This window comes from Entelurus aequoreus, linkage group LG19 (assembly GCF_033978785.1).
Source record: "Entelurus aequoreus isolate RoL-2023_Sb linkage group LG19, RoL_Eaeq_v1.1, whole genome shotgun sequence".
Taxonomy (NCBI): Eukaryota; Metazoa; Chordata; class Actinopteri; order Syngnathiformes; family Syngnathidae; genus Entelurus; species Entelurus aequoreus.
Genome location: NC_084749.1, coordinates 20,152,034 through 20,168,105, shown reverse-complemented (window position 1 = coordinate 20,168,105; position 16,072 = coordinate 20,152,034). Strand labels below are relative to the sequence as shown.

General features: G+C 37.2%; 1 protein-coding gene across 3 annotated transcripts in view; it reads left to right on the top strand.

The window, feature by feature from the left end:
- The window catches only part of ptprsa (protein tyrosine phosphatase receptor type Sa), a 634,816-nt gene that overhangs the window by 366,085 nt on the left and 252,659 nt on the right, over nucleotides 1-16,072 (top strand). For all 3 annotated transcript variants that reach the window (XM_062028063.1, XM_062028064.1, XM_062028065.1), the window contains one exon: nucleotides 13,053-13,241. In XM_062028063.1, the coding sequence (XP_061884047.1) occupies nucleotides 13,053-13,241 (189 nt within the window). The remainder of the gene's footprint in view (nucleotides 1-13,052; nucleotides 13,242-16,072) is intronic.

Genomic DNA, 16,072 nt, shown 5'->3' with positions numbered 1-16,072 from the left:
TGCGTTATTTTACGTTATTTTTTTTATGTAGTATCGGCTAGAAACAGAAAATCTGAGTGTGTTTTATTGGAGCGCTGCAGTGTCGTCCTTCTGAATGTTCTTGTGTCACAAGCCGGAGGCGCGCTCTGTGTGTGTCTGGGTGTGGGGAGGGGAGGGGGGGCGTGTCAATGTTTACTAACAACGGAGCCGCAGTCGAGTGTCTTAACATGGAGATATTCTTACTTCGTTTTTTTTTGGCGCGCACAAAGAAAATAACATTTTAGTTAAATGTAAGTTGTGTCTTGGATCAAAGATCCTATCTACTGCCCAAAACAACAATTCAAGTCTGCCTGGTTAGGCTTTGTGTATGTCACGTGTGCCTTCCTTAGGTGAAGCCAGGTTTACAGCTATGTTGTTATTATGCTGTTTGTTACTTATGTATGTTATGTTGCAGCTATTTAAAATAGTTTTGTCAATTTGGTCTGGCCTGAAATAAATTGGCCCTTGGAAACATATCTTTGTCTTTGTGTGTTGTATGTAGACCACATTGCTTATGCCTGGTTCACACCAACGGCGCTTGCCGCGCTTTAAAGCGGCGAGCAAAGCGCCGTCATTTTTGTCAATGTTTCCACGAATATCCCGATCTCCGAAGTAATGTTATGCTTTGATACGCTCTGATACGCTCTGATACGAATTAGTTGCCGCTTTGTTATTGAACTTTATTACGCTTTGATGCGATCCTGACACTTTAAACCAGGCTCCGACACGATTATCAAGCTCTGTTGTGCATTGTTACAACAAAAATAAGAAAAAAATTTGAAAAACTCAGTATACTAAGTTTTCCCCACATTTTTTTAGATTTATCTATTTATTTGATTTCTCTTTTTGTTTTATTATATACAGGATAAAACACATAATGTAATAAAAAAGAGAAATATGATAAACAAATAAGTAAAACAAATTTTGAAAAACTCAGTATACTGTTTTCCACACATTTTTTATATTCATTTATTTTTTCAATTTCTCTTTTTTTTTCGTTATATTATGTTTATTCTTTATTATTTATTATGTTTTATATCTTCATTTATTTTATTTCTTTGTCATCTTAATAAATATCTATCTTTCATTTCTTATGCTAGTTGACAATAATAAAAGGCATTTCTTTTATTTTTTATATTCATTTATTTTTTCAATTTCTCTTTTTTTTCCGTTATATTATGTTTTATATCTTCATTTATTTTATTTCTTTGTCATCTCAATGAATATCTATCTTTCATTTCTTATGCTAGTTGACAATAATCAAAGGCATTTCTTTTATTTTTTATATTCATTTATTTTTTCAATTTCTCTTTTTTTTCCGTTATATTATGTTTTATTTTTTATTTCTTTGTCATCTTAATAAATATCTATCTTTCATTTCTTATGCTAGTTGACAATAATAAAAGGCATTTCTTTTAAACGTAACATATTCTCTTTATTATTAACATGTTCATACAGAAAAATTATAGACAGTAATGTCAAACTGCAACATCAAACAGCAGAAGTACAGAAACCATGATCATCGTATAAAAAAGGCAATGATGAAAAAGAGAATGGATTTGTAATCCTGTGTTGGTTTTACATAAAGTTTCAATGTCACTAGTCAATATCACGGTCACTTCCTATTGCGCTTTGAACCAAGATCTGTTAAGCTTTCCTATGCTTTGAGTCAAGCTTTGCTGAGCTTTGTCAGACTTTGTCACGCTTTGATAGGCTCTCGGCGCTTTATTCCATTCTTGACAGAGCGCAGAATTTTTTTAAACCGTTTAAAAAATGTTGGCGAACTTGCCGCATGTCCCGCTTCACTACAAGCTTTCCCACGATCCATTAGGACCCTCACACTTTAATCAGGCTTTGTTACGCTTTAACGCCGCTTTGCATGCCGCTTTAAAGCGCCGTCAAAGCGCCGTTGGTGTGAACCTAGCATTAGCAGAGTTCAGTGATGCAAATGCATGTCAAGTTGATCAACAGATGGTATTATTCTCCAGTGCAATAACAGTACTGAAATGAAGGCTAAAAGGGCATTAATGGGAGCTTTTTAAAAAAAAAAAAAGAAGTAACTAAATAGTTACTTTTCACAGTAACGCATTACTTTTTGGTGTAAGTAACTGAGTTAGTAACGGAGTTACTTTTGAAATAAAGTAACTGTAACTAGTTACTGGTTTTCAGTAACTAACCCAACACTGTATGCATGAGTGTATGTATGCATATGTGCTTGTATATGTACAGCAGGGGTCACCAACTCGGTGCCCGCGGGCACCAGGTAGCCCGTAAGGACCAGATGAGTAGCCCGCTGGCCTGTTCTAAAAATAGCTCAAATAGCAGCACTTACCAGTGAGCTGCCTCTATTTTTTAAATTTTATTTATTTACTAGCAAGCTGGTCTCGCTTTGCCCGACATTTTAATTCTGAGAGACAAAACTCAAATAGAATTTGATAACTTAAAATCCAAGAAAATATTTTAAAGACTTGGTCTTCACTTGTTTAAATAAATTCATAATTTTTTTTACTTTGCTTCTTATAACTTTCAGAAAGACAATTTTAGAGAAAAAAGACAACCTTAAAAATTATTTTAGGATTTTTAAACACATATACCGTTTTACCTTTTAAATTCCTTCCTCTTCTTTCCTGACAATTTAAATCAATGTTCAAGTAAAAAAAAAATTTTTATTGTAAAGAATAATAAATACATTTTAATTTAATTCTTCATTTTAGCTTCTGTTTTTTCGACGAAGAATATTTGTGAAATATTTCTTCAAACTTATTATGATTAAAATTCAAAAAAAATATTCTGGCAAATCTAGAAAATCTGTAGAATCAAATTTAAATCTTATTTCAAAGTCTTTTGAATTTCTTTTAAAATTTTTGTTCTGGAAAATCTAGAAGAAATAATGATTTGTCTTTGTTAGAAATATAGCTTGGTCCAATTTGTTATATATTCTAACAAAGTTTAGATTGGATTTTAACCTATTTAAAACATGTCATCAAAATTCTAAAATTAATCTTAATCAGGAAAAATTACTAATGATGTTCCATAAATTCTTTTTTTGTAAGTTTTTCTCTTCTTTTTTTCGGTTGAATTTTGAATTTTAAAGAGTCGAAATTGAAGATAAACTATGTTTCAAAATTTAATTGTCATTTTTTTCGTGTTTTCTCCTCTTTTAAACCGTTCAATTAAGTGTAAATATCATTAATTATTAATAATAACATAGCGTTAAAGGAAAATTGAGCAAATTGGCTATTTCTGGCAATTTATTTAAGTGTGTATCAAACTGGTAGCCCTTCGCATTAATCAGTAGCCAAGAAGTAGCCCTTGGGTTCAAAAAGGTTGGTGACCCCTGATGTACAGTATATGTATATGTATGTTTGTACAGTGAATGTATATGTACAGTATGTGTATATGTATGTTTGTACGGTGAATGTATATGTACAGTACGTGTATATGTATGTACTGTATTTCACTCGTGTTAATTAAGTGAAATAATACTTGTACAAGCTCAGCATGTTGGCCCCGCCTTTCACTGACGTCTGATGAATATTGGCCAAAGTGGTCAAAATTGCTCCAAGCAAAATAAACAGCGACTTGTCATTGAGGAGTAGTGGACTTTCATTGATTCTATTTGGCCTGTGAAGATCTGTCATCGCAGAAAGGAGTAAGTGCACATCATAGAAGAAATGCAATCGCGACGCTATTATGGCGGGGCCTGTGGGAATTCGGGGACAGCATCAACCCATGTCATTGACTTCCTTCTTGCCTTTCACCGGCTGGATAACCCCGAAGTAGCACTCCCTCGATGAGTGATCTGTTTATTTTTGCATGGCCTCCTTTATCGACGATGCCTGGTAGCTTGAAGGGGGAAGATGCAATCTGACTATTCCTGGGGATGTAAGTAACCCGCATACATGCCGTTTATTCTGCCGGTAATGCATCAGATGGGAGCAGCTGTAACAATGCAATAATCTGCTTCCTGTTTACTGCTGCTTTGAAAGACGTGTTTGTTTGCTCACCTTTGTTTGGCCGTAGCTTGCTCACTACGACTGATTCCCTCTGTCACTTGCCTAATTCTGTTAGTGTCAAGTCCCCCTCCTTCAGTGGCTGTTTTCAGCGTCTTAACAGCAGCCTGTCTCGACTCCAATTTACTATTTTCTTACCATGGAGGTTGGCGTAATGTGACTCAAAGCACAGATAGACCTCAGAAGTATCCAATACATCAGATAGTACACACCGAGAACAAGCCAGGGGGGTGCAATAATCTTTATCCCGTAGACAGACATAGCTAGAGGGGAATGAGAGTGCCTCACCATTAGGGCATGTTTTACATAGATCATTGATGACAGACAGAAGAGGGATTTTGTGAGAACATATTGCACTCTCTTGTACCATACTTTCCAAAGCCAAATGTAGGTTTGCAATTGCTTTTCTAAGCTTCGGGCTGACTCAATATAAAAAGATTATAGAGGGGTGATCATTAATAATCGATGGGGAGGATACAGCACTGCAGCCTAAAACGGTGTAAATGCCTGTACTTCTTTGAACCCAGCAGTGAAATATTCATCACGCTCGGCTGATGCCAGCTTCAGTTGGAGGCAACCTCATCGTTCGTCATTGTGAGACTGCCTTCTTGTCTCCCGAATGTCTTTTATTTTTGACGATTCTTGCAAGAAGAATACATAATAAATAGCTTTCTCCTCCACTCAGTCATAGTGCAGTTGTTGTGCTGTCCTTGTGCAAACGTTGGCACTGGCACAAAGTCAGTGTTTTGATGAAGAACTAATGGTGTACAATTTGAAATGCCTTTACAGAAGTCAAAAGCATCATTTATTCAGTAGCAAATGCAACAGGCACATTCTCCTTTTCTGTGCAGACCAATTACTAACTTCATAGTACTTACTTGACTTGGCACAGCTCCACTAGCTATTTATGCGTAAGGTATGACAGCTATTGTGGCTGTGCAGTGGTACGTGTGTAAACTCTCACTCCTTGACACCTTAAAGGGGACCTTTTAGGCTTTTCCTCTTTTTTGACCTACGTCTGATACTCATAATGCCAAAGCGCCCTGCAAACAGTTTTGGATCGTAGGCATGCCCACGTAAATGTGCTAGGTCTGCCCCCTGCGATGCATTGCTTGGAAAGTCTACCGTCTGCAATGATTACACAGTGTTAGCATGTTGAGCAATGGCCCTAAGAACATTTTTGTTTGGGTATTTTATAGGGATGTCCGATAATATCGGACTGCCGATATTATTGGCCGATAAATGCTTTAAAATGTAATATCAGAAATTATCGGTTTCGGTTTCATAATTATCGGTATCGGTTTCAAAAAGTAAAATGTATGACTTTTGCTGTGTACACGGACGTAGGGAGAGGTACAGAGCGCCAATAAACCTTAAAGGCACTTCCTTTGCATGCCGGCCCAGTCACATAATATCTACGGCTTTTCACATTCACAAGTTAATGCAAGGCATACTTGTTCAACACCCATACAGGTCACATTGAGGGTGGCCGTATAAACAACTTTAACACTGTTACAAATATGCGCCACACTGTGAACCCACACCAACCAAGAATGACAAACACATTTCGGGAGAACATCCGCACCGTAACACAACATAAACACAACAGAACAAATACCCAGAACCCCTTGCAGCATTAACTCTTCCGGGACGCTACAATATACACCCCCCGCTACCTCCTTCACTGTGCATTCCCCCATCACATGTGCAGTGCATTCTTCCATCACATGCACAGATAATGAGCTCAGGTTTTTAGCCTGTTGCCTAGGACCTAGAACGCTGGTTCAAACCTCAGGCGGGACCAAGTGGGTCACACATGCTATTTTACTGATAGGTACTACGATGTACTATGTCTACTACCTAGTCAGTTAGGGTGGTAAAATCGCTAAAGCATGGGTGTTCAAAATAAGGCTCGTGGGCCCGCCGGTGTCTTCAATTTGGCCTGCGAGACGTCAATCTGGCCCGCAAGGAGTTTCCCATTTAATTTTAATCAGCTGACAGCCTGATTGCTGCAAATCTGCCACCATCCTGTGGACAACGTGAGTAAATCAGGTCAATGATCATATATTATGGTTTAAAGTTAGGATAGAATAGCATTTACTTATTTGACCTAATCCAAACAACCTTCCGTAGTCATGGCGCAAAAAAAAAAGCAAAAAGTCAACACACATGGTCATATAAATATATATTATAATATATTATATATTATAAAAGACGTCCAAGCACCATGAAAAATTCAAAATGACACTCACTTTAATCCATTTCATTACCTGATGGGAAACACTCTCTCCACACTTATCCATGTTTGACTCATTGTAGCTGCTTGAGGTTCCTGATTAATAACCGAACTAACAAGGTAAGAGTCAAACATTCACACACTCTTAACATCAAAATATATTAATTACTAATTATATATGTATTATATTAATATAATACGTACACATTTTAACACAATATGCACACACACGTATTGTTACTTTACTAGCAACGGACACATTTTTAGCCCAATGCAGCCCCTCTAGGCAAATAGTTTGGACACCCTCGCGCTAAGGCAGACCTGGGCAAATTAAGGCCCGGGGGCCACATGCGGCCCGTTAAGCTTTTCAATCTGGCCCGCCGGGCATTCCCAAATACATTTTTTATATCTTTAAGATGGAAAGTGTATCTGCCATTATGATGTGCAGTGATGATTTCTAAAGACCGTAAATCTTGAACTATACAAAGTATTTCTATGGTTGGAATCTGTGCTTTTGCATGATATTTCAGTGACTAGTGTTGTCCTGATACCAATATTATTTTGATACTTTTCGGTACTTTTCTAAATAAAGGGGACCAGAAAGAATTGCATTATTGGCTTTATTTTAACAAAAAATCTTAGGGTGCTGCGGACCGGTACTTTTCAGAGGCGGTATGGTACCGAATATGATTCATTAGTGTCGCGGTACTATACTAATACCTGTATACCGTACAACCCTACTAGTTACTATGGTAATCTACGTCACAGCAGGTCAGACGAGGCACCAAGCAGTCTGGGTGTGGCTTGATTGTAAAATATGTCGATTGAGAGGGGGTTCATATGTTCTCAATATTCATGGTTTTATCGTTCATAGAAAAAAATTAAATTTCATTCCGTTTTTAAGGCGGTCTGTCATAACATTTTTAGCATTCAATCAGACTTTATTGTGAGGTGTTGTATTAGTTTTCCTAAAAAATAGATATACCGGCCCCCAGACACATTTTTATTCTCTAAATTTGGCCCCCCGAGTCAAAATAATTGCCCAGGCCTGCGCTAAGGTGATACCATAGAAACAAGTATTTCTTTGTCCTACAAGAAGTACATTTGCTGCGTTCAGTCAATTATTACCTTTAGTATGGCTGATAAACTCATGCAGATAAGTAAATACAGGTGACCAATTGTTCTCCCCCTGTGGTTTTCATGTTTCCTTCAAATTCTAAAACTGTGTTATTATTTGAGGAGAAGATTAGTCGCTACTGTGCAGTGGAATATCCAAACTACAGTCTAATTATACAGCTGTGATTCAACTTGGTGTCCTTAGTTCCCCTCCCAATTTAGAGCTCCTTGGGTGTAAAAAGTACCATGATGTCTCCAGTGTGGACATGAAGTCACTGGCTCTTTAAATGAGCGATGACCTATGTTGTGCCACTGGCCAGCATCTTAGTCAGTCATTTACAAGAATTGTAATGCGGCCTTGAGCTTTCCTGATGCATATTGCAGCTCTGGGCACTTCCCTCTCGGCTCTCATCATCTAAGAGTGAGTCACTGCTTTGGCTCCAGTTGCCGTAGAGGTCAGGCGTTGTGACCCACGGGACTAATTGTCCCAGCGTGACAGCAGAAGGAGGACAATGACCGAGGAGAACACTACAGTCTCTCATCCCTTAATAGTGAAGTAATTGCTCAATCATGCAAGATTATCAGCTGCAGGGGTACCACAATGATTGTAAAAATGATCCTACTGTCATTCTCGAGAATGTTCACAGCAGTGAAAAGAGGCTGGGAGGATCTTTGCCTAAACGTGCAACTTGCACCTTTAGTCTCAGGATGAAAAACTGCGTAATCTCAATTTGATATTAACAATCGATGATCGGTCGTTTTGTCATCATTCATATAATAAAACATTTATGGGTTAGCTCAACCTTTACTAGCACAAGAACTGTTTTGCCTCCTCTTCCACCGGAGAAAAATAGCCTGGAGCTATAAAACATAACACAGCTTATAAACGTATAATCTTTTTGATTAGTTTTACATGTTACAACAACAGAAGTATGTCCAATAAATTACGACACTTCAGAACTGACTTTATGTTGTTCATTAATTTCCCGTCACCGACCAAACTTGCTCTCTCTTGCCCTCAGCCTCATCCAATCAACAGTCTCGACTCAGCCTGTGCACATCCACAGCCTCACAGAAAGTTGTAAAAAAATGTAATATTTTCAAAAGTGCACATTTCAACCTGCAAATAGGATGCTAAAGAACCAAATGGCCAGGTGGCCAACCCATTGGGAAGCTAAAATGTACTTAAACTGAGGCTATCAAATGTAACACATTAACTCATGCAAATAATCAAAAAAATATATTTTTATGAACTAGGGTTGTACGGTATACCGGTATTAGTATAGTACCGCGATACTAATGAATCATTTTCGGTACCATACCTCCTCTGAAACGTACCGGTTCCGCGGCCGTGTCGTCGTCACATCGAGTCATTGCTGGTTTACGAGCAGAGGAGCATGTTCGGCGGCACACAATCACAGAGTACTTACAAGCAGACACAGTGTGTAGACAGAAAAAGGAGAACGGACGCATTTTGGCTTACAAACTAACGATAAAGGTGAAGCTATAACACTGAAACGCCCTCAGGAAGAGGAGTTGTGATCCGCTGCGCGGATCGTGTTCTGTTTGGGTTTTCGGGTCACTTGTGTTTTTCTGTTAGTCTTGGTCTCCTTCTAGTTCCTGTTTATGCACCTCTGAGTTGGTTACCATAGCAACTTATTACTTTCACCTGCCGCTTGTGTTCCCGACGCGCACCTGTTTGTCATCACTGACATTATTATTTAAGCCTGCCTTCCCAGTCAGTCTGTCTTGCTTCCTAGTTTGTTTCCATACAACAGATGACGACTTGTGTTTCCTGCTCTGAACCTTCTAGCTCCCACGCTAAAGGCTCTGTTTACCTTCTAGCTCCCACGCTAGCTCCTTTTGTTTCTGCCTTAGGTGCTATGAGCACGTTTTTGTTTGTTCCAGTATTATTTATATCTTAAATAAATCATTTCTTACCTGCAAGCTGTGTCCGAAGCCCGTCTGCATTCCTGGGAGAACAACACCCGCATCACGATGCGACCAGGTCGTCACAAGAGGTGCTTTAAGACATGGTTAGCTAGCTAGCGGCTAACGTCCATCCACCGTCTGCAGTGTTTTAGCTACTTCTAAATCACTTATCATCTCCATGGCGACAAATAAAGTAATGTTCTTCCAAGTATCATCCCTGCAGGACGAGGAATAGCTAAACATGCTTCACTACACACCGTAGCTCACCGGCATCCAAATGTAAACAAACGGCATTGGTGGATCTATACCTGACATCCACTGTAAAGATATCAAGTACAGGCACGTATCTAGTCGATACTACTATGATCACGTCAATATTTTTTGCCATCACAACATCTTTCGTTTAAAAAAAAATTCATATTATGTTTATAAACTCAGGAAATATGTCCCCGGACACATTAGGACTTTGAATATGACCAATGTATGATCCTGACTTGGTATCGGATTGATACCCAAATTTGTGGTATCATCCAAACCTAATGTAAAGTATCAAACAACAGAAGAATAAGTGATTATTACATTTTAACAGAAGTGTAGATAGAACATGTTAAAAGAGAAAGTAAGCAGATATTAACAGTAAATGAACAAGTAGATTAGTAATTAATTTTCTACCACTTGTCCTTAATAATGTTGACAAAATAATAGAATGATAAATGACACAATATGTTACTGCATACGTCAGCAGACTAATTAGGAGCCTTTGTTTGTTTACGTACTAATACTAGACAAGTTGTCTAGTATGTTCACTATTTTATTTAAGGACTAAATTGCAATAAGAAACATATGTTTAATGTCCCCAGCCAGCTGGACCAAACGCACAGCTGTCCATCGAGTGAGTCACTTTAATATCGATCATGATACTTAAATATTACAACTACATACACTGTCGATCTGTGTTGTTGTTGTTGTTGGGGACAAGTGTTGTGAATTAGCTTTGGCTACAAACACTGTGATGCATGCATTGGATAACTGTTTCAGATGTCTAGGTTTTTGTATCAGTCCCTATTTCAAATAAACCTCTATAATAATAATAAAAAAAAGCTGTGTACAAACAAAACATGAAATGTGGGCTAATACTTTACAGGTACTGTAATATGATCATTCATGTGTTTCAGTCACACTGCAAAAAGTCAGTGTTCAAAAACAAGAAAAAAAAAATACAAAAATTAGGGGTATTTTATTTGAACTAAGCAAAATTATCTGCCAATAGAACAAGAAAATTTGGCTTGTCAAGACTTTCCAAAACAAGTAAAATTAGCTAATGTCAATGAACCCCAAAATACCTTAAAATAAGTATATTGTCACTAATAACAAGTGCAGTTCTTGGTAGAAAAAAAAGAAACCTTTTTGCTCAATATGTTGAAAAATATTCCTAAATTAAGTAAATGCTAGTGCCATTATCTTGACATAATGATATGCGCTCGGCATTACATTTCTTGAAACCAGCAAACTTATACTAAAAACTAATTTATTGTTCTTAATGGAAAGGCAACAAGGCAACCGCTTGTTACTCTCGGGGTCTCCTAGCCGCTCAGGCAAATAATATTGTCTAAAAATGCATTTTTCCATCGATAACATGACATCATCGCGCCAAGTGCGTACTCTTTCAGTCAATTAGTGCGCATATGTACAGCCCGTTCCCCGGCCAAAAAATGTTTAATTGTAATTTTGAAGAATTCATGAGAATTAACTATTTCTGTTCAAAATAGTTTGAAATGTCACATGTTAAATGTTTAAATAATAACTGTCAGTTTACTGTACTGTGCCAACTGTACTACTATATGAGTGCATATTTTCTCTTGTTTCATTGAAAATAAAACTGCAAAGTCAATTTGGCTGTCATCTGTTTTAATTATAAGACAAAATTGTGTCAAAGTCATGATTTTTTTTGTCATGCTTGGAATAAGAAATTATTACTTTAAAAAAGTAGTTTTATACTTGTGAGTGTTGATGACACAGCTTTGATATTCTAGTTTCAAGCATGTTTTACTCAATATAGGTCATAAAATCTCAGCTAGAAGCTGTAATATCTTACTGAGATCATTTAGGACCAAAACCCTTAAAACAAGTAAAACACTCTAACATAAAATCTGCTTAGTGAGAAGAATTATCTTATCAGACAGAAAATAAGCAAATATCACTCTTATTTGAGATATTTAATCTTACTTGAGTTGAGTTGAGTTGAGTTTGAGTTTATTTCGAACATGCAAGCATACAACATGATACATCACAATCTCCAGTTTCTCTTTTCAACATGTTCGAAAAGGAGTAGGAAGAAGCAGAGCTTATTTAATCCTACCCCTTTTCTTTACATAACAGTTGCAAAACTTTTTGTTCACTTCCTGTTCACAATTGTTTCACAATAAACTCCATAAGTAATCACAATAAAAATAAATAAATAAATAAATAATAGTAAGAATTTAATAATAATAATTGGTGAAGAAAGTCATATTTCATATGATGAGATAAGTAAGATTACTTTAAGAATGAATGAATGGATGGATGAAATAAATTGAGAATGTTTGTCATGGTTCTTCTTCTTTGTACTTTGTAAACACTTTAAGTTTGAAGAGTTTCTTGAAGTGTATCATATTAGTACATTGTTTGATTGCTTTGCTTAATCCATTCCATTTTAATTCCACATACTGATATACTGAAGGTCTTAAGTGTTGTACGTGCAAACAAATGTTTTAAATTACGTTTTTCTCTAAGATTATATTTCTCCTCTTTTTTGAGAAGAATTGTTGTATATTCTTGGGTAGCAGGTTATAGTTTGCTTTGTGCATAATTTTAGCTGTTTGCAAATTCACTATGTCATGGAATTTCAGTATTGTTGATTCAATAAATAAAGGATTTGTATGTTCTCTATATCCAACATTATGTATTATTCTAACTGATCTTTTTTGTAACACCGTTAATGAATGAAGTGTACTTTTGCAATTATGTCCCCATATTTCTACACAGTAGCTCAGATATGGTAACACTAGTGAGCAGTAGAGAATATGAAGGGATTTTTTGTCTAGAACATGTTTTGCTTTATTCATTATTGATGTGTTTCTTACAACTTCATGTTGTATATTTTTTACGTGAGATTTCCAGTTCAATTCATCATCAATCATTATACCTAGAAATTTGGTTTCATTTACTCTTTCAATTTCTATTCCGTCTATTTGTATTTGTGTTTGACTTTCTCTTCTACTGTTACCAAATAGCATTATTTTAGTTTTACTAAGATTCAACGATAGTCTGTTTTTGTCAAACCATCTTTTTAATTTGTTAATTTCTTCTGTTATTATTTGTATTATCTCCTGTGTGTTCTCTCCTGAACAAAACGCTGTTGTATCATCCGCAAATAATACTAACTTTAAATCTTTTGTAACTTTACAAATATCATTTATATAGAGATTGAATAATTTAGGTCCTAGTATTGATCCCTGAGGTACTTAGATTTCAGTTTTTGCAGTGCAGTACAAATTGGTGTCCTGTCGCATTGTGTTGTGTGAAAATGATTTGTTGAATACCAAACATTATGGCTGTTTGTGAAGAAAAATTCATAAATTAGCCACACCGTTTTATAAGCAGGTTTATAATCCCAGATATACGGTAAAATGTTTTTGCCTCTGGAATATGGTGATTTCATTCCATGTTGACAAATAATCCCCCTCTTCATTTCACAGACGACCTTCTCCCTCCTGGCTTCCCGAAAATTGACATGGGCCCTCAGTTGAAAGTAGTGGAGCGAACCCGGACTGCAACAATGCTTTGTGCCGCCAGTGGCAACCCCGACCCAGAAATCACTTGGTATAAAGACTTCCTGCCCATTGACCCCAGTGCTAGTAATGGGCGAATCAAACAGCTCCGTTCAGGTAAGCAAAGACTAAACATGTCACTGTTGTTATGCCTGATGACCTACCACAGTAGCATCGACGTTGCACATATGGTGTATTAAAAATGTATTAAAGAATGAAGAAGCACGGTAGGTATTTCATAGTCAAGGAAGGCCACCTCCAGATGGGAGCGGTAAAACTCAGTGTTGGATATGTTTGTGTCTTGTTCTCATTGATTACAACCTACTGAGAGACCCACTAAAGCAAAGTCTAATTATGTAGCTAATTAAGCGCAGACACTGACGTGGCCACGGGCAATAGGAGATAGATATTTTAGGTCGATGATTTGTCACCACTGAAAAAAATCCATTGACTTTTATGTGACGTGTTACTGCAAATGTAATGGCATATGGTACACATCCAAAATGTGTAGATGTATTTAAATATATCTTTTGATTTTTACTTGCCATTCGTCTACAATTTTGTGTGAATATAAACCTGGATGATAATGAGAAATGTGCAAAGAACTTGAAGTTGTGCATGGACTTAAAATCTACTGCATTAGGACTTTTAAGAGCCTCTTATGACGAGTTCCAAATGTTTTTATGCCCATGCAAAACTTTGCTTGAATTACTGTATGTAGGCCTTTAACCACCTACACTAGGGTTTGTACATTTTCATCTTCTCTCATCAAATGTCAATTTACATGTACTGAGTGCAATTAGTGATCCCGTGAAACATCTCAGTGTAAGTCGGTTTTTCCTAATATTTCAAATTGTGACGTGTGTGGACACGTGTGCTCCATATTTCTAATCGTAGAATCAGGTTGACTACAAGTATTGCTGACTACCCATGTTAACATATGCTGTAAGATATTTTATGTATATATACATGTGTATTTTATTAGTTTCCCTATGAGAATGACTTTCTGTGTTGCCACTGTCTATGTTCTAATCTAACTTTTCTACCACTGTTCTATGTGAGTCACTATTCCTAGGGATGGGTACCAGAATCTCGTTACTGCCGGGTATCGATTCACATAAAATCAACGGTACCATATTTTGATGCCTTTTGTTGCCTGTAACGTCCAGTCCGCTTGCTGACTATGCACCGTCTCAAAGACTTGGCGGGCAGACTCAGACAATCTGCCTCTGGGTAATGTTGCAATGTTCCATGCCAACAAAGCAAGTATACCTGAACGTAAAGTAAGCCTCCACCTTTTTAGCTCGATACTAATTTACATTGTTAACTTAAAAGTTAAAGTACAAATGATTGTCACACACACTAGGTGTGGTGAAATTTGTCCTCTGCATTTGACCCATCCCCTTGTTCACTCCCTGGGAGGTGAGGGGAGCAGTGGGCAGCAGCGGTGCCGCGCCCAGGAATCATTTTTGGTGATTTAACCCCCAATTCCAACCCTTGATGCTGCGTGCCAAGCAGGGAGGTAATGGGTCCCATTTTTATAGTCTTTGGTATGACTCAGCCGGGGTTTGAACTCACAACCTACCGATCTCAGGGCGGACACTCTAACCACTAGGTCACTGAGTAGGTGCCATATGGGTGCTACTGATTATCATTAGCAATTTTACATGGCGATGCTAACACCTCCAAATTCGGTAATGAAAACTACAACTTAGGCTGCGTTCTCACCGCAGGGTCGGATATCCAATTCCGATTTTTTTGTGAAATCCGATTTTTTCATGTACCGGATTTTTCGGACTATAAGTCGCTCCGGAGTATAAGTCGCACCGGCCGGAAAAGAATAATAAAGAAGGAAAAAAACATATATAAGTCGCACTGGAGTATAAGTCGCATTTTTGGGGAAATTTATTTGATAAAACCCAACACCAAGAATAGACATTTGAAAGGCAATTTAAAATAAATAAAGAATAGTGAACAACAGGCTGAATAAGTGTACGTTATATGACGCATAAATAACCAACTAAGAACGTGCCTGGTATGTTAACGTAACATATTATGGTAAGAGTCATTCAAATAACTATAACATACAGAACATGCTATACGTTTACCAAACAATCTGTCACTCCTAATCGCTAAATCCCATGAAATCTTATACGTCTAGTCTCTTACGTGAATGAGCTAAATAATATTATTTGATATTTTACGGTAATGTGTTAATAGTTTCACACATAAGTCGCTCCTGAGTATAAGTCGCACCCCCGGCCAAACTATGAAAAAAACTGCGACTTATGGTCCGAAAAATACGGTAGTTGTTTACATTACCAAAAAAAGTGCTATCTAATGTGAATGCAATCCGACCCGTATGCAGACGTGACGTCGCACATACTAAAGTGTTTACGGACGTAGACATGGCCTTGATTCTATACGTCTCAGTCTTGGCGTACTTGTGGCAATTTTGAAGTTTTTGTGCAATCAAAGTCGACGTTTTTTGTATTGAATTATTGCGCGTAGAGAGTACGAAGGAAGAAGGAAAGTATTATGGCTCATGCAGTTTGTGGGACATTTTACTTTCTTGTCTGCTCCGAGAGCGTGTGGGCGAGCAGTTGGAGACATGAGTGGTGGAACATTGACGTGAGTTCCTAAAACATTTTATTTTCACCTGTTTTCTGCTCATTTGTCAACTATTCATTTTGTAACCATTTATTTTGGCAAAAAATTATGACGCTTATCGCTTTTTGATGACGTACTTGTTGGATAAACGCGACCGGAGTAAAAAAAAAAATAGATACAGGTCGCATTTAGGCCAAAAAATCGGAACCTGACCTGCAGTGTGAAAAAGACCTAAGATCAATCAGCTGGTCTGTAATAAATACAATACTTACAGTACAAACACTATGTAGGGCTCGACATAAGACTAGACTGACACATTCAACTTCATGGCAAAGACT